Source organism: Saccoglossus kowalevskii, chromosome 15, assembly GCF_978046115.1.
Source record: "Saccoglossus kowalevskii chromosome 15, keSacKowa6.1, whole genome shotgun sequence".
Lineage (NCBI taxonomy): Eukaryota > Metazoa > Hemichordata > Enteropneusta > Harrimaniidae > Saccoglossus > Saccoglossus kowalevskii.
The window spans coordinates 10,660,565-10,681,051 of record NC_140655.1 but is presented as its reverse complement, the minus strand read 5'-3'; the positions used below and the strand labels follow the sequence as shown (position 1 = coordinate 10,681,051).

Sequence of the window (20,487 nt, the reverse complement as noted above, 5' to 3'; positions counted from 1 at the left end):
TGAATTAGTATGATAAATTTATGATAGTGTTCTACATAGCTTGGGGTTTGGTGGGTGGTGTGCGAAGGGTTGAGGGGCTGGTTGAAGAGGAAGTAATAATTTAAAGTAACATTTTCCGACAAACAATATAAATATCGATCAAAGGATTGAAAATTTGTAATTATATTTTATGGAAAGATGTAGATTTGTTCATGTGTGGAAGCAGACAGCAGGGTATACATGAGTATAACTGGAACAGGTTGGATTTATTTATTGGTAGCAGGATTGCTGGCAGGTACATAGCTAATAAAGAGGTACTACCAAGAAGGATCTATCAAGAGAATGATAGACAACATGCTGGTTATGAGATGAAATTAATAGTCAGTTAGCATGATGGCTTACAATATTGCAAAAAACTTGGTATTTTCTTTGTTCAAGACTTGATGACACTAATAGCATGCTGTGTGGGATTGACTATTTCAACATGATGATTTGCTAATCTAGTATATGTTTTCTTTTCTACATTGTATGTCAATCAAGAAATATTAAAAACATTATTCTAATGATGAATGTGTATCATTTTGTAAAACTGTACTTTACTCTCATCTTGTCTGATAATGGCATAATCCAAACTGTGTGTGTGTCAAAAAAAAAGCCATCAAGTCTAGATTGGACATAAACCAGACTATTTTGCAAAGTTCCAAGTCATCTTGATAACACACTTCTGAATATTTCCCAGAATCGGTGTAATAGATGAAGAATTCAACCATTTGAACATCAAAGTTAACTTTTATATTCACATTTCAGAAACCTTCATAAATATTTTTCATATTTTTTTTTTAAATTTTGAACAATCACTTGTACGGAAAGGTAAATTATGACAAATTCATGAAAATTTTGCAAAATTTGCATTAAAATTTCGGTGATCAAGAACATGCTGTTCAAAGAATCATTAGATAGAAGCTAACATGCAGCACACATATGCAGATACGCAACATGCTACAATATAAAAGTTCACTAACATGAACGATTGACAACAAAGGAAACTGTGATAGGGAGACTCTGTGATTTGTATATGTGGTTTGCCAAGAATTTCTTGGGCACATGGAAACCCTTTTTGCATTGAAATGTGTCATACTAAGTTATACCAGGAGTGAATTACTATAATGATACAGAAGTTTATTCTTCGTGTTGTTGATATTGGAAATGTCTAGCATTGGCGGCCATTTTGAGTTTAGCCCATTTATGTACGAGTTGCAGTGTACTACCTGCAACACATGGCATAGTAGCCCAAACCACATAGAAATACACTGTAGAATTCAATAGCTTATTTTGATCCAAGATGGCAGACTTTATAAAGCATGCAATTTGTTCATGCAATAATGAAAAACAGAAATGTTTCCTTGTTGGTATGCTACTCAGGAAACTTACATTTTGTACATGGTAGAAACCAAGGGGTGGTCCTTTGCCAGTGTTCTTCAAGGGTTCTGTAGTAAATGCCTCATGGCAGTGCAGAAAACTGCAAAGAGATTACCCACATATGCATCATGCAATTCTAAATACGCTCATTCTTCTCAACGTTTATCTTTACAGGGTTCGATGTATGACTATTTCAATTGTAAAGCCACTGTATAAAATCACTTTAATAGTGCTTTTTTGTCAATTTCATGATTTTCATTTAGTGTTTGTCACAATTACAAGATTCCAATGAAAATAAAACATATTCATAGAACGCCATTCAGTGTATAACAGATCAAATGAGACGATGTGTTCTGATAATGTCAATTTCAATCCAAACTGTGTCACTTTGCGGTGGATTTTGGGTAATTTGTTGTGAATAAAAAGAAATTATTTTGGTGCCAGAACAGTTAAAAATACGACTGTCGCTATTTCAGTTTTTGTTTACTTGATTGTTTATGTGAATCAAACATCATTATGAATAATTATTGAAATTATGTAATGTTTAAGGATGTCATTTGAAAATCAACGACAATTTGTGAAAATTTTATGAGTCAATGAAATTTGTTAAATTTTGTATTAGTGGAAGTTTCACTATGAATTTTGAGACAAGAATGAACTTTTATGAAACATCAAAAGTGCGTTAATTACAATATATATATATATATATATTTTAGCTCTAGAGTCGCGTTTTCAGAAACTGATACTTAAACATGCCAAGAATTTTCCTCTGATACACCAAGCCAGAACATTTTATTTATATGGTCGTTGTAGCAATATTGTACAGAAAGTCAACGTGCAGCACCAAACACAAAATTAGGCTGTATTTTAAAAGTAGTATTAATTTATTTTGAAAACTAAATTTATCACTTTGTTGTAAAAAACATTCAAAATGGCTACCACTTGAATGTTACTTTACTGAGATTTTACTGATAATAGAAACATCAGCTATATGAACTAATGGACAATTAATAATTATGTTAAATTTGTTTTAAGTATAAATTTTAGTTAACTACTGCACATATGTAGCCTTGTCTTTTCAGTATTCTGTGTTGTAGTACCCTCAAGCTATTTTATTAGATTATTAGATTTTATATTATTATATATGGTAATATCTGTAAGGCTGGGTAACATAAGGGTTACCTAAACATACAAATTTGCTGTACAATATTAGTTTCTAAAAAAACATGACGTAATACTTGTTGACGTCATTATAGTCATGGTCGATACCCTGTCAAGCTGTGTTGAGAAGACTGAAGCATGTAGTACTACATCGACACCTCGTATTTAAATCACAACTTACATGCTGAACATGATAAAATCCTAAAGGAGGACCTGTTGCCGAGTTCTTCAATGGTTCAGTCGTAAATGCCTCATCATGTCGGTGTAGAAAACTGAAAATAGTTGCATGTCATTGCAGAAATGACGCATCACAGCGAATTTTTATATGTTATCATGTTCAACGTCAACATTAGGGTCACAATTAGCTCCAATTTTCATTCTTTGGAACCTAACTGGACGACCAATATGTAAATATGTTGTTGCAGCCAAACAGTTTGCAGGCAGCTATGCACAAAATAAACCTTTGATGCTATTTGCCAAAGAGATAATTTTAAGAGCATGAAAGCTACAAGACTTGTGTTTGCCTCTCGAATCGTGTTCCATTTTCTCTTATCATCACGGCCTCTGTTTCAAATGCCATGGTTACAGCAATCAAGAGAACAGTGGACACAATGACAGGAGAGAATAGAACATTATTTGAAGGGCAAAAACACAACTTGTAGCTTTCTTAATCTCAGCGAGGTTGCTGGGCCATTTATGTCTAAGGTTAATTGTGAATACAATTAACCTACTCGTTTGATCTTTATTTGTTATTTGTTCAAGTACACCAAAAATGAAAGGTATTACATTTGGGGAAAGGGGGGGGGGGTCGAAGATGCATTTCATGTAGGTGGTGAATTTTGATTGTTGCTTCTCAGTTTCAATAAACACAAATGTTTTTATGTTTTTGTTAATCATTAAAACTCTGTATATTTCAATTTGTACGGTTAAAAAATATTCATATATCAACATGCTGTTATTGTATTTAGAAATACTAAACAAATACAGCTTACTTTCATATAAAGAGACAAAAGAAGGTGGAATGTCTAGGGCTACATAAAATATTGTTTATTCGCAAATTGAAATAGGAGAACATTCTGTATATAGGACAACTAACGTTAAATTTCTTTCTTGTATAATGTCGAAGAAAAATTATAACCGTAGTTATTTGTAAATTCAACTATTCCAGTTAGACTAGTGTAAATTTTCAGAAATGGTAGCACAGGGACATGAATTAGACAACTAACATTATTTTGTTTTTGTATATTATTGAAGGAAAATTATAACCGTAGTTATTTGTAAATTCCAATAGTCCAGTTAGACTAGTGTAAATTTTCAGAAATGGTTGCACAGGGACATGAATTAGACTGCAAGTGGGATAGATCGCAAAACTTTAATATTACCCCGTTCCTGACAAAATATATATTTTGAATATTACTTCTCATCAGCATACAAGTACTACAAGTTCAGGAGAGTTTACTCACTTAAATTGACAAAATATATCGGCATATTCGGTTGATATTCCTGATGCCTGTAAGACAGTAACTCTGAAAGTGCACGTAGAGCCAATCTTGAGATGATCACATTCAATTCCTTCAACAACAGGGACAGTGTTCTCTTCTTTCAGACTCATGGTTTCTTCCTCTTCTCCCTTTTCTACTTCAAGTTCTGTAAGTAACAATGACATGTGCTGGGTTACTGTAATTAATATATTATATACCTAGATTATTAATTAACATATTTTTATATAATTAATGTATTTATTTAAATATCTAGATTACTGTAAATCTTTTAATTTTTGGGGCTTCCTGATTTAAGAATTTATGGTATTTATGAAGACAAAATTGTCGCTGAAAAAACACAGAAAAAAACAGAGAAATTCTCACTGCTAAACAATTTTGTGATTTTCAATTGGCCAAATTAAAGCAGTTAACAGTATTTTGTATAGGTGAAACAAAATTCTTTTTTTTTATTAAAATTGGTTTATTGCATTTTTTTTACATACCAAAGTTTCAATTTAGCTAGTTCACTGATTCCAAATTATATTCATATATTGTAGATATAATATGGGAGTACTGATCAAGAATACTTGAATTTCTTTGTTGAGGGTAGACTGAAATGATAATCCAGTATCCAGACTGCACAGTATTGTATGTATACCACTTAAAGGCAGTGAAAATTGAAACAATTTTCGAGGAGTGCGAAATTGTGAAAATTCCACTGTTTTCAAGACACACTTATCTTGAAAATATTGTCGACCAGTAAAATGAATGTAATATGCTCATTCATACATTGCTCCAAGGAACCTAGGTGGGCAGAAGTGGGTGAATTAAACATTGCATGAATTTTAGTCAACATGAGAAAAATAAGAACTTCATCAAAATCATCCAAGGGAAAACTAAGCTTTCTAGAAAAAATATTCTGATGGCTATTTTTGAATTGATGATAATTTCAATAGGAACCATGTGTCACAAGTTTTTTTTAATACTCAAATATTTATATGTTATTTATGTAGAGTTAAAAAAAGCAATAACAATTTCCATGAAATTGATAAGAAATAAAATACTGATAATGTAGTGCAAATTGAGAGTAAAATGTGATTACCCGATAACTAGTAGAGATTTACCCATGATTTATTTACTAAAATCAGACTAAACATGTTAATTTATGTGCATAAATTTAAATATTTCAATGATTAAATATGTTAATTTATGTGCATTAATTTGAATAATTAAAACATTTGAATAACGTGATCTGGGAGATTATTGGTTACCTACTTTCACAGTTTGTTGGTGTTTTCTGCCCACTAGAAGTGTCTTCTATGAAAGGAAAGCATTAGGAAAGGAAAGGAACATGAGGACAACACTATTATTCTAAAAAAAATTCTACAAAATTACAAAAAGAAAGGTTGGTTAAGAGATAAAAACACAGCAGGCAAGACAATGTCATCAAAAGTAAAGTATACTTGTGTAGCCCGAGATTAAGTTGTAATGAGATTTATTTCATAATGATTCACTTGTGAGTTCTGTACAATTTAATTACAGTGTGTGTATATTGGCCAAGGATTCAGAATACAATACTACTAACATACTATAAGTTTTTGTTAATAGGGTTTCAGCTGTAATGAATATTCCCAGAAGAACAAAGTATTTTATATTTTTTGAATATATGTTTGACTAGAATACACATGTGAAACCAAATAATAATCATAATAATAATCATTGTGTTGTGAGCTGCACCCTCTGGTGGTAGGTTTCTCAAAACTCACTACTAATATTTTTAATTTACCATATTTTCACTTTTGAATTCAATTATTTGAATAATGAATCACTAAAATCTGATAATTCATTATGATATTTGAGGTGACATCTTGAAATAAAGATGACTTACATCTGATACAAAAATTTTAATGACATGTTTGTATATTAGTTTTGAAGACCATACAAAATGCCAACAAATCAAATCAGTTTGACTCAAAAAACAATTATCTGAAAACAATTGGTTGTTCACTTACTGTAGATGCTTAGCATTATTTGTTTTCAATAATTGTAATGTGTTTGTGTAATAAAAATCTAATGTTGCATTTTATTTTCTTATTATAAATCAGACCAAACTACTATTCCCATTATATTTTGAATGCAGTTTTAATTACATCAGCACCAGAGAAATTATTTATCTATAGTGACCAGATGGGCACAAATGTTTACCTGCTACCCATAAACAAATACAAATTCTTTCAACTTTTACGATTTATCAACTTTTGACATGCACACAAAAACGCTGATTAGAAAAACCTGCATGCAATTATTAAATCATGCAAACAATATGTGACAAACACTGGGATAAGAATGAAATGAAACAGTGACTTTAAAACTATTTTGTAAATAAATAAACTTTTTTTAATATGCCGTGCAGGTGTCTTTACTACTCCACTATAAAGGCAGTTTGGTGATGGCACATTCCATTTAGGTGCCAGGGATGATGGGTCAATCCCCTCTAACTCTCTCACCTGGGGGAGTATTACCTATGTCTGAGTTCTCTCGTTGTCCCTCCACTATCCTGATTTCGTCCTCTGATATAGCAGAATGGCTCATATAGGACTGACTCTTTTTGGTCTGTAAAATAAGAATATGTGTAAACATGGCACTGATAATATTATGGACACAATTACACCTCTGTAAATCCTCAGGGGCTAACATCCGGGTATTTTCACCGCCTGGCAATCATCACAGTGAAAACAAAGGCCGAAAATTCTCAGAAAACGGTACATTGAGATAGTTATTGAGACTCCCCTGAACAGGGTCACAGGATTACCCCAACGTGTGTAACATATATAAATTTGGTTGCTCAGGATTACTTCAATGTTGAGTCTGTGCCGTTTTCACCAGCTCTTCGACCGGCGTTCCACAGTAGCTTGCACATAGCCCATAGAACTACATGGTACAATGGTGCACAACTTATAGCAACATAGAAAGTTTTGTGGCGTAGCCCCGCCCCCCAAAATACAGTGTTCACTATACTGCCTTCATACATACTTTATGGTAGTCTGATGCTATCCTTATTAATAAACAATTATTCTTTGCTTGTATTTATTTCTTTTAATAAGACAACGGACAAAAATGAAAAAAAAAAACATAGCTCAATGCGACATCAATAAACTGATGTTGACGGTGTAGTTTCTGCCATATAAAGGGAAGTTCAAACATTGGAACATTTTTCTAGAATGAATGCAGATATGGTTTTTTTAAAGGTTAGTTGTGTAACATTTATATTCCAACTTGATTAATGAAGATAAATTTTGTTACAGAGCTATCATTTGGGGGATATGTTCAAGTGGCATACAGTACATACAAAACATTTTTAAGTTTATAAGAGATGGAGATATTGACTCATTAAAGTTTGAAACTGCTAGCAGAGAAAATTGACAGAATATACATCCTATGTCTTATGAATAATCTGTACTATTGCGTCAGTTTGTCCAGAGGGCTCCACTGCAGGAAAATAATGAACAATTAGTACAAACCTTTTTGTGAAAGTAATCATCGTCGTCGAAGTTTAACCTGGCGGTGCCAGATTGACGGACACCGGATCCATAATCGGGTGCTTCGTCGTCTTTAGTGACGTATTGCACAGCAACACGCAGCCATCCTTTGACATCTCCCTGTTCACTTACGATAGCCACACGGTGTACTAACGGTACAGGAAACAGAAGATTACTCAGGTATACAAATGATCTGAAGAAGAAATAATACACAAAGAAATAATGCAAATGACTGACTGTATAAGAAATGAATTTCAGTGAGTTTGACAAGTTTAAATATGTTGTCATACATATCACATGGTTTTGTTGTCTCAGCAAATGCATTTTACATAACAAATTTAATTTTAATAGGTAAACTTTTAATAATAAAAATGTATGCATCAAAGTGAACCCTTTTGATGTTCAGCCTAAGGTAGGATTTTAACTTGGGTCTACCAGTCACGAGTCTGAAGCGACAACCACTATGGTTTCACAACCAGACTTGTCATTCAAATTTGTTGGTATTTTTTTTCCTTAAATTCTTCAATATTTCTGGAAATGAACCCTAATTTTGGAGCCAACAGACAAAATTTGAGTCAATTTTAAGTTTTTACTTTTTACTCAAAATATTTGGCTGTTTTTGTCCCAATATTCTGAAGGAAAGTGCAGACTATAAACAGGACTATTTTGTTTGTGGTGAAAAGAAGGAACTGGTGGTAAAAAAGTAAATTCGACCATTAACCCACCTCTATTATTTACATAAGCACTTTTAATTCAGCAATATCTGCAAATGATGATTGGGCTGTTATCATACTCACCTTCCAACCAATCTAAACCACGGAAATCTATCATAAAATGGATCACCACCACTGATAGCATTTTCAAATGTGATATTACTTTCTGGAGTTGTAGGTGTCATATCAACACAGTTATCATACATTTCACGCATTAATTCTAAACGTTGTCTGTAAAAAAAAGTTACGACAATAATATGCATAAGAATTAACAAATTACTTGTTTAACAAAATGCGTAGACATTTTTAAGAAGTAGTCAGTTACAACAACAATGTTCATGCCATTTTTATTTCAATTGCAGTTTCAGGGTTCCTATAGACCTCATCAAAGGTCAAGCCTTTTTACCGTAAAATCTGTATTAGAAGCCGCATCCCTAATAGAAGCCGCATCCCTAATAGAAGCCGCATCCCTAATAGAAGCCGCATCCCTAATAGAAGCCGCATCCCTATTAGAAGCCGCATCCCTAATAGAAGCCGCATCCCTAATAGAAGCCGCATCCCTATTAGAGGCCGCATCCCTAATAGAAGCCGCATCCCTAATAGAAGCCGCATCCCTATTAGAAGCCGCATCCCTAATAGAAGCCGCATCCCTAATAGAAGCCGCATCCCTAATAGAAGCCGCATACCTTATAGAAGTCGCATCCCTAATAGAAGCCGCATACCTTATAGAAGTCGCATCCCTAATAGAAGCCGCATACCTTATAGAAGTCGCATCCCTAATAGAAGCCGCATCCCTAATATCATCATTTCTCATATGTGTAGAGGCTTTAATAGAAGCCGTATCCCCTCTGTTGCATTGTACCATTTTAATAGAAGCCACAGTTTCTAATACAGATTTTACAGTATGGATTTAAAAAAAAAAACTATTCACATTACCAGCTAAGTTGCTGACTGGTTACTTTTTCCTCATAGAGGCTGTGTATTAACTATGTAATACAAAAATGTGATCTTCTCAAAAATGAGGTCATGGCCCCCGTTTCACTATTGCTGAACTCTTTCATAATACAATAGAATAATCTCCTAAGGTATGAAAAGTTCTCAATATTTTTGTGAAACTGTATTAATCAACCTTGAGCGACTCATTTGAATATATATTAAAATATATACATACATAAATTTGTCCAATGCCCAGTAATGGGTTGCTCCATTCTTTTTATCTTGTACTTGTACAGCCACTACCGTACGAGGGAATTCCCCATCTGTCATATCCAGGGTTTCATGGTTTGGTAACAATTCAGGTGTTAGCGGAGAGTAAAGTGTGTGTGATAGCAATACGAACTGAAACTCAACCTGAAACCAATTATGTTAAATTGTATGTCATTTGTGTTTGGTTAAGACAATAAAATTATGATTGGTCAGTGTGCAAGATCACATAACATAGACAACAGTTGTTGGTCACTACCAGGTCATGTGATAGTAAATTATGATTGACTGAGACAAATGCAAGAAAAATAATCAAAAGTTGCATATCCTAATGTTTCAAATCTATAGTATTAAGTAACATGACTAGGTAATTCAGAATTTTGAATTAAAGAAATTACCTTCTTTTTCAGTTCCACACTGATAGCGTTAGCCTCTTTCAAGAATATAGCATTCCCCCACAGATCATCCTGTATTGTAAGTAAATAAAGAATTAAATGCAGAAGATAATGAAATTTGTTTTTCTGTACTATTCGACAGCATTGCTAACGGATTTACAAAATTCACAATTATCTTGAGGTAGTTGTGAAGGGCGCCCTCATTAGCAAAGGCCACTCCAGCAGTTTTATATATCTTACTATAGAGGGCGCTATACAAGTCACCAGATTAACTGCATGTAGTTCTCATAATTTCATTAAATAATTTTAATAGCAATATATTGAATCACGGTTAAAATCAATTAATGATGATTGAAAACAAAGATAATGATACGTTGCATAAGTGAAAATCAATCAAGAAAAACCAATACAAGTAATTTTAAACAGAGTCATCGGACACTTTTTCGAAAGATGTCAAACTTTTTTGTAATGCTTTTGTAACTCAAAATTGTGCTTGATGTCAATGCAATAATTCTCAGATTTCAAATTTAAATTTCTTCCACAATGCATCACACACCTATCTGCTCAGTGATATGCTTAGCAGATTCAAAACTGTAATTTCTCCCACAATGCATTGTACCTCAGCTCAGAAAAATGTTTAGTATATAAATGTGTACTCGGCTTCTCTCGATGCGGTGAATAAAGTTTGTTTTTGCAACATCTCTGTAATTCCTAATCTATCTATTCTACTGCACGTATTATTAAAAGTGTGAAAAAAATGACATTTAATATTCAATTCAGTCAGAACATTCCCAAGAGAGGGAGAGATAGAGAAGTGTGTCTGTAATATTACACACTTTACTACAGGATGCTTGGATGGAAATTTATTTTAAAAGTTTACCATCACATTCTGAGATTTGCATCGAGATAAATAATGAATAAACTTCAAGGTGAGAGATCATAAGTTGACCTCATTACAGAGATCTCTACATTTAACATTTATTCGAAAAAATATAAAAGTCTTTAATCACCTCAGATGGTTTGACGATAGGTTAAAGTGCATTGACCCCTCTATATGTCTGACTTACCCTTAAGGATGTGAATTGATGGTACCTCCATTTTCTGAAAGCCCATTCGGCAGTTTTATATTCTTTCTCTGTCCATTGGGGATCACCTATATAGATAAGTATAAAAATATATTATTCAGTGTGAGTCATAGTGAGATGAAGTGTAAGAAAGGACACACTGAGTCACAATTGAGGTAGTCCTATTTTTAATATAATTATCAATAAATTAAGAATAATTTTTTAATTAATGCCGCTTTTTTATATTAGATTAAAAGACAATATTAGATGTTTTTCAATAATAAAGCATGATAATCCTTCATATTTATTTTCTCATTTGACGTCATCAGGTACTTGAGACAACATCAATCTGAGAGATTGGCGTCAGTACAGCAGGGGATTGACAGAAGCAAGCTGAGTGAGCAGATCACATTACACTAAGGGAGCTACCTAATAGGAATCCCATAATATTCATGAAATTACTTAAAACCTTAATAAAAAGCAAATCTTTCAATACTCGATTACATATAAAGTTTCGGAGAATTCTAATTTGTAGGTTGTTGACACTTTATACAATATTCATTCTAGCTTCATATAATTTTTTGTTCTCTCAATGATAAACATTATTTGTCGCATTCTCTCTCGCTTCTAGCTGAGCCAGCCCTATCAGAAATAATGGTTCAATCCAGTGACAATAACACCTTGCAATGGAAGCAGTAGAATTATATCATTCCAAAAATAAAATACTATGACTGTGATTTCTGTGAAAGGTTTCAAAGATATTGAAATCTTGCGATGAACGGCAGGAAAATACTGAATATTTATCAACTACATGTTAATGCAATTTGAGATTTGTTTTTAAATATGTTACTACAGTAACAAGAGTTGAAATGCTGCTTATCAAATTATGCATATACAAAACATTATTTTAGAATTTTTAAACAAATACCTTGAAAATATGAAGAATTAGGGATTTTTTTTATTTTCACAGTAATATTAGTAAATGGCTAATTTCAATTTCATTTGATCGTGAGTTTGAGAAAAAATTTTGACATTTAGCAGTGAAAATTTCACTCCAATCCTTTAGACTGAGTAATCAGTGATTATTGTCAAATTTAGTTCATATGAAATCTATACTTCTAATCACCAAACGGTGTCAATTTCCAGGCAGTGAAAAAAATAAAATATATAACAATATTATGCACAAGGTCAATACAAGTACTATTACGAAGTGAGTAATGAATGACGCATGACTCAGAGTTTGTCATATTGTTAGAGTATAAAACACAACACAGAATTCCCAATCACAGCATTAAGAAGACAGCATCAATACGAACATGGCAAGTATATCTTATGAGTTTTTGACGCTCGTCTTATTACTATCGCTTGCAGAAACCCTATCGTCAGCAGGATAGGAATTAATTCGATCAGCTTAGAGATATTTTAATCATCCATGTTTAGTTATTGGCGTTTTCTGGAGAGGGTGATTATATTTGAAGATTGATGTTGAAAAATAAGATTTGCCTACTCGCATGTCTGAATGTGAAGTCTTTATGCAGAATTAAAATAATTTGTCTACGTACATGACAACTTGTCTGTTTCAGTTTATCTTTATAAATTTTATTGCTAGTCTCATTTTAAAATGAAAAATAGATTATTGAAAACAATCAGAGATATTATGCTAAATCATATTAGCATAATTATTTCCCATTATTTTACTATTAATATCAAATTTGTCATGATTTATAAAAAAATACATACCCGGTACCATACATATGCCAATATTTATATACAAGACTCATATTTGAATCTTGGCATTTAAACTTTGAAATAACTGCACAAGTACAATATCTATGAAACTTTTTTCAATATATTTCAACCAAATTTTTTTTTTACTTGCAGAAATAACTCAACTTTAGAAGAAGTTTACCAGTCATTTGTGACACATGAATACTTTTTTTCTTTAAATACAGTCATGAAGCATGTCAATTATGTGGAATCAATCTTTTCTAGTCAGGGATTTTACAAAATTGCTTTGAATATGAAGCTATATTGCCTTTATAAAATTTCTTGTGAACACCATCATATTACAAACATGTTTTGGGTCAAAATTGAACCATTTACAAAACATAAATAGTTAATTAAAACTGAATTATCAGCCAAGATGATATTTAATAAAAGTCAAAGTCTGCATGTTTTTTTGTTTTTTTTCAAATATTATCACTCCTACTTATTTTGCATGTTTTAACAAAATAACTGTATTGGTATAGAAAGAAAACGAAAAGAAAGTATCATACAATTAACCATGTAAGTGACAATTAAAAGTTCAGAAAACCCACGAATGAGAAAGTCAACATTGTAAAGAAGAGAACAGGAGCAAACTCAGAGGAGCAATAACTTACCTAACAAACAGACAGATATCCATGGTAGTGACATCATTGGTTGTCATGGCAATGAGGTGATTGGCAAGCTTAATGCTCCCCTTAATTTGCTCCTGCACATTTACAGAATGTCTAAATGATTGACTAAGCAGCTTGGAAAGTGAAACATACTACACGCCACTTGTCCAAATTATCAATGAATTACTGATACCATTAACTCTATATGATTGCTTTGCTTCATTTCTATCATCTATGCATTTAAATACTATTTTTGTTTGAAAACTGAGAAAAAATTCTCTGTCTGGATTGAAAGATAGCTGTAGAGACAGATTATTTATTTGCTTAGGGAGGATTAATTTTTTTTTATTGTAAATTCTTCATGGAACATAATGTTCTAAGAGTCTGTTTGTATTTTCAAAAAAGTTAGGAAAAAAAGATTTCAAACTGAAATAGCATAAATTAATTCCTCCCTAAGACAAAAAAAGGCTTGTCCCTTTATTGCAAAAGAAAACCCATGATCAGAAACACATATAAGACAGACAAAAATAAAAAAAAATGACAAATACAATGGAAGCAAAAACATAAAAAAAATATGTATAGCTCAACTATCACATCTATAAGCAGGGTCGTTATGGTAACTGATGAATGATGAAGAGTTTTTTTTTTTTATTTAGATATAAATGTGAAGGAGCAAATTAAGTGGAGGCAAGAAACATGCCACAAACAAACACAGCTGGTCAGTCCAAGGCGAGCACAAGACAACATACAAATGACACATAGCGATGAATGAAATTGGTCTTGATTGGAGTCTTCAATTTCAGGTCAACAAACTGCAGCTGGAACGTCTTCAGAATGAGTCACAAAGATCGGAGGATTTCAGATTCTTCTATGGTTGAGTCATATGTCTCTTAAGACTGTGAAAGGCTGGGGATGACTCATCTTAGATTTACAGGAAGAAGAAATACACTGTAGATTCTTGATTATAGAAGTGCATGGTGCTACCAAAATGATGAGCCTGTATTGCATATCAATTTAACTTTTACCTTTGACAAATAAACCTGCATAATTCTTCAAAATTTTTCCAATAATTTTGAACCAATGAAATCATTGCGAAAAGTACATAAAAATGTGCAAAATGCTCCATTAAAGTTTTGGTGAGGAAAAAAATAAGATGTTCGAAAAATTAATGTGATGAGAGAGACATTTTTGCAAGACAGGAAGAGAATATTTCAATAGGGTCTTTGAAACAGAAGACTCACTTTTTTTATTTGCATGAAATCAAAATCACATCAGTGGTGGTAGAAAATAGAAAATTTGAAACGCAAAAAGTTGTGTGGTTTTCTCACTTTTAATGAGATATTGGCGGCCATTTTTGAACAAGGCCTATTACGGTTTTTGCATCAATGCACTTATATAGAGAAAATAAGACTAAGATCAAATAGACCACATTATAAGAACAAATCATAGATAATATAACACACCATTTAAGTATAAAATCTTCATTTCATTTTTATTCTGTCTTTAAATTTCTTTTTGCACACATCAATAATATAATATAATCTGGACAGGTGAATTCAACCAAGCTGACATTATTATATATACAAAAAACACTACACAATCTTGGAATATTAAGAAATGAACGTACTTGAAACATCAAACTTATATGTGTTGGCATGGCAACTGATGAGTTGGTAATCAAAACAAAAACATGACAACAGAAAACAATAATGAAGCAAAGTCAACCATTGTGGTAAACGTATGTTGTTTATCATTGAAAATAAAACTGAAACTAACCTATTTTTTTTCTTTAAAATGCATCGCAAGAGAAGTGAATTCAATTAGTCACGAACAGCCTACATGTATGAAGCTTAATTGTGTAAAAAACTTAAAAAAATTGATTTGTATCAACAACTGACAACAATGATAAAAGTGATGTGTCAACTTGGTAAAATTCACCCTAAATGGCAGTGGTACAATGTACTAGCACAATGCATTATGGGTACGTTATAAATTTACATCATGAATATAAACTGCATGGAAACTTTTTGGTCACTGTTCATTTTACTAGACATGTAATAATATAATTTGGGGCATGAAAATAAAGTATTTATTTTTGCATTCAGCTGTACTGATATAGAAGTTGTTTTTTTCCTAAGTTATGATGGACTTACCAGAAATAAATTACCAGAAATAACCCAAGTTAAAAATCAGGAACTATTATCAAATAGTAAACAATGGATTTATTTCATACAAGAATGCACCAACTGATGTACCTGAGAAACATAATGACTTTAATACATTAGCAAAATCTCAGTTTGAGGTCATGTTACATATTTGGTACTATATGTGTAACTGGCAGTGTTTTTATAGTCTTAAGAACCAGACAGTGAATTATGCATACAGAAAATAACATGAAAAGTCAAGACTCAATAAGAACATAATACTTTAGAATTCAATCCCTGTATGGTTGATTACATTTAAAATTATAATAATAATCGGAATGATACCATGTGAGTAATAGATTAAAGTTCAGGATCCTCAATACAGTAGTGAAAACAAATTTTGACAGTCAGGGTTAGAATAAAACTAAGGGCTTGCACCTTCAAAGACCATGTTCATGAGAAAACAAATTAGCACAAATAATAATGTATGAACCCTTGGATATGGACATATTGCTTGAACATGTGCGTATAACCAGTCCAATTTAAATATCAAGTGAAAGAGGTACAGATCAAAATGTCTTTTACATCTACATATATAAAAATACATAATTTAATCTAATAAAGCACTTTCAATAGATAAGTTTCAAGTTCCCTGATTATTTGATGGGGTATAGTCATTGTCTTATTTTGTGAATATTATTTTATTACTTTCAAAAGTAAACTGGATGCCCAAAACACAAAATATGTTTGGTACTAAACTAAATTTGCAATATTATATTTCTGCCGGAAATTGTATTCCTGATGACTGGAAATGTACCACAAGCCTGACCAATCAACATCATGAGTAACCAGAGGACCTAACACTCAGCTATTGGTGCAATCTAAAACTTGTAAAATCTCTATCTTGATATGCAAGTCACACTGTATGGTGTGAAAACTTTATACACAGTACATCAACATCCTATTGACAATATCCAAACATTTTAGCCATATATATGGTAAACTATTCTACAAAAATACAACAAAATATTTACATGGCAAATGACACATGTGGATATGATTTAAATATTGATCAATTAGCTGTATCTTTCTATGCACGATAGTTTTGAATTGTCGCAGGCTTTGCCGATTCTAAAAATTGTGTGCTTATTATTATTAACCCAATGAATGATTTTTCTCATTCAAATGTTTGTTTTACAACATTTGTTTCATTCTGATTTATTTTTCCATACAAGCTAATTATGGCGGAATGTTTTTACTTATAAACACCTCTATTCCTTGTAAGAGAAACGTTTAATTTTATTTTAGTGAAAGTTGAAGCGTCCTCCTATAATATAATTATAATAAAGTCTACAGCATATTTTACATATTTACATAAAGCATTAATGCAGCTACTGCATACACATTTTGGAATGATTGTTTTCAATTATTTAGACAGTTGACATGTATATTAAATACAAGACACTAAATTAACTTTGCTAGTTCAGGATTTAAATTAAATGGGAATGTTTAATTTGAATGACAACCAAGTAGTGGGTGCACTCAGGTAGAAACTAGAAGCATCATGGCATATTTTTTCTTGCTAAAACTTTGGAGTAAGATTTTACAACTTTTTTTTTGTATTTTTTGATAATTTCTTTTCGAATTATGGTTCAAAATTACATAATTTCCTATTGCCTACAGATGGAATATTTGCTCCGTTAGAAGCGGATTTCCGATAGACGGGCATGTAAAACAAAAAGTATGTTTGTTTTATATTGAATCATTATAATGTTACTTAATTAGAAATATCAACGTGATAGTTTTGCTTGGATATGATACATTCTGGATCTCCGGCACCCAGCAATATGTTTATTGACAAAGCATTCTCGGATGTTGATAAGCTTTAAAAACATGCAGTAAAAAAAATTGATGCACTCTCTACGACACCAAGAAAACTAAATATAGCCTGGAAACATATCAAGATACACAGCACACTGGAGACACTTACAAATTGATCAATAAGTAAATAATATCACATAAAATAATAAATATGTCTGTATTCTTTATTACAATGCATCAAAAGATGATAAAAATAATAGCATGCTATATGCATTTAAGTATGGTGACATGAAATGAAAACAATAGATATGAAACACAAACATGCCATATGCAAATACATACAAATTCATAATGTGATGCGAGAGTTCATCATGTGATGTTGAGTCAATCATGTGATATGAGAGTTCATCATGTGATGTTGAGTCAATCATGTGATGTTGAGTCAATCATGTGATTTGAGTCAATCATGTGATGTTGAGTCAATCATGTGATGTTGAGAGTTCATCATGTGATGTTGAGTCAATCATGTGATGTTTGAGAGTTCATCATGTGATGTTAGTCAATCATGTGATGTTGAGTCAATCATGTGATGTGAGTTCATCATGTGATTTGAGATTTCATCATGTGATGTTGAGTCAATCATGTGATGTTGAGTCAATCATGTGATGTTGAGTCAATCATGTGATGTTGAGAGTTCATCATGTGATGTTGAGTCAGTCATGAGATTCAAGAGTTCATCATGAGATTTGAGAGTTTATGTGAATTCATTGTTACCTATTCATCAGATGTGAGTTGTGATTTAATAGTTCATGTGATAAATACAAGTTTATCATGTGTGATGTATATGATTTATGAGTCCATCATGTGGTGAACAAGAGCCCATCATGTGGTGCATGAAGGTCCATCATGTGGGATACAAGAATCCTTAATGTGGGGGTACAAGAGTCCATCATGTGAGGTACAAGAGTCCATCATGTGGTGCATGAAGGTCCATCATGTGGGATACAAGAATCCTTAATGTGGGGGTACAAGAGTCCATCATGTGGGGTACAAGAATCCATAATGTGGTGTATGAGAGTTCATCATGAGGTGTACAAGAGTCCATAATGTGGTGTATGAGAGTTCATCATGTGGTGTATGAGAGTTCATCATGTGATGAACAAGAGTCCATCATGTGATGAACAAGAGTCCATCATGTGATGAACAAGAGTCCATCATGTGGGGTACAAGAATCCATAACTTGGGGAGGTACAAGAATCCATAACGTGGGTGGTACAAGAATCCATAACGTGGGTGGTACAAGAATCCATAACGTGGGTGGTACAAGAATCCATAACGTGGGGGGTACAAGAATCCATAACGTGGGGGGTACAAGAGTCCATCATGTGGTGTATGAGAGTTCATCATGTGGTGTAAGAACGTCCATCATGTGGTGAACAAGACTCCATCATGTGGTGTATGGGAGTCCATCATGTGGTGTATGAGAGTTTATCATGTGGTATATATGGTGGTGTATCAGCGTCAATTATGTATTGTATGCAATATCATGGCTTGAAACATGCTCACATAAATCAATGATACATTCATTGGACATCACCAAAGCTACATACATTTATTTTTATCCACCTTTGATTTTATCTAAGGTAATTGTATGACTTTAAATCAGAAAGATTCAGGAATAACTCAGGAATAAACTTTGCGATAGGTACAAGTATCCTGCAAGTCATCCAAGCATAGAACCCTCATAAATCTACAAAATAAACAGGGGGGTGACCCACACAGACACTGGTTTTCTTAAAACTGATATTTCATTAATACATAATTTATTGCAGCTTCCCTGTGCAGTTTTTTCCCAGGTGCAAACATTTAAATAAATATTACTCTGTTGGAAGTGCCTTATCAGTAAAATTAAAGATTCAAATATAAAAGAGATATTAAATGTCAGTATTTTAATTGGAAGAAAGATCTTTACTAACGATTTTTTTAAAGACTTTTAAGCAGCGACCAGTTAAATAGGGAACAAACCAAATTGCCAAAACCTTGTATTTAATACCTGGTTTGTATATGCACTTCAACACTTAGCATCCCTCTAAATTGAGTTGCTATGTAAACATTCATATTGGGTGGGACTCACAACTGTATACTGTCTATGGTACAATTAACCTTGATGAGTTTCCTACCATGAATGAATTTTTACTGATTTCCCTAATAGCGGTAAAATGGCGGTAAAATGGCCCAGAGATCGACCTACAGCTCAGTTCTTGATATATTGCTTAACGGTCAATATTAAAAATATTAAAATGCTTTTTGGATGGTTAATACTGATTTCATTCCTCTCTATAAGTTAACATAAGACACTGCATTCAATACTGTAAAAATAATACCACCTAGCTACAAACTATCAATACCCTGTTTAATTACTCACTATTCACTAACTCATTTGTAAGGGAAACTAACAAAATATTATTTCCAAATTTGGCACTTTTAACGGAAGATTTAGATATATCTCGCATGGAAGAGATTTCTCGGGACCCTCATGTATAAATTATTAGGTGAATCAAAATATTGCATTTATTTCAACGCGACAAAAAAAAGCCGCACACTGATCAGAAAAGCATGCTGTTCACATAACAAGATTGCATGATAGACATTCCAAATTTAAATACTGTTTCAAAAATCTATATTTACAAAAAAAATTGTACATAACTGATTTGAATAATGATGTACTACTTTCATTTTTAATAAATATTATAAAATAGAATTTCTAAAATATCTCCAATTGGTAGATGAGATATCATACTCAATATTACCCCTGGAGTATTCCATTATTTGTAGGGGTAACAGGTATGAAATTATATTGCACATCCCACTTATAAATGAACTTTGGTGATTCATGATTAAGGGACTTTTATCTACACTCTTATCTTTGGGATTATTTACACGTACTGCTTAAGGCGATACAACTATGAACTACATTACAGAAGGCCGTCATTTTTGATATTCCATGAAAGCAGATTCCTAAAAAGGCACTTGTTACAATGTATGTATAGCCAGTCATACAAGTCAGCTATTTTAAAAAAATAAATTTAATCTTTGGGTTTTTTATGACTATGATTTTTCCAGAAAGAAACCCAGAATTTCAGTTATATTTGATTATATCTATTTAAAGATGTGTGATTAAACTGTGACC

General features: G+C 32.4%; 1 protein-coding gene across 15 annotated transcripts in view; it reads right to left on the bottom strand.

The window, feature by feature from the left end:
• LOC100377533 (kinesin-like protein KIF1A) overlaps window positions 1-20,487 on the bottom strand; it is a 111,687-nt gene that overhangs the window by 41,153 nt on the left and 50,047 nt on the right. For 8 of the 15 annotated variants that reach the window (XM_078011998.2, XM_085490407.1, XM_085490412.1 and 5 more), the window contains 9 exons: window positions 10,958-11,043; window positions 9,894-9,962; window positions 9,464-9,642; window positions 8,377-8,523; window positions 7,562-7,772; window positions 6,548-6,653; window positions 5,316-5,357; window positions 4,023-4,206; window positions 2,741-2,831 (listed from right to left, as the gene is read on the bottom strand). In XM_078011998.2, coding sequence (XP_077868124.1) covers window positions 2,741-2,831; window positions 4,023-4,206; window positions 5,316-5,357; window positions 6,548-6,653; window positions 7,562-7,772; window positions 8,377-8,523; window positions 9,464-9,642; window positions 9,894-9,962; window positions 10,958-11,043 — 1,115 coding nt within the window. Of the gene's footprint in view, window positions 1-1,410; window positions 1,499-2,740; window positions 2,832-4,022; window positions 4,207-5,315; window positions 5,358-6,547; window positions 6,654-7,561; window positions 7,773-8,376; window positions 8,524-9,463; window positions 9,643-9,893; window positions 9,963-10,957; window positions 11,044-20,487 lie in introns of all 15 variants that reach the window. The other 7 variants (XM_085490408.1, XM_085490411.1, XM_085490414.1 and 4 more) reach the window with 4 other exon arrangements.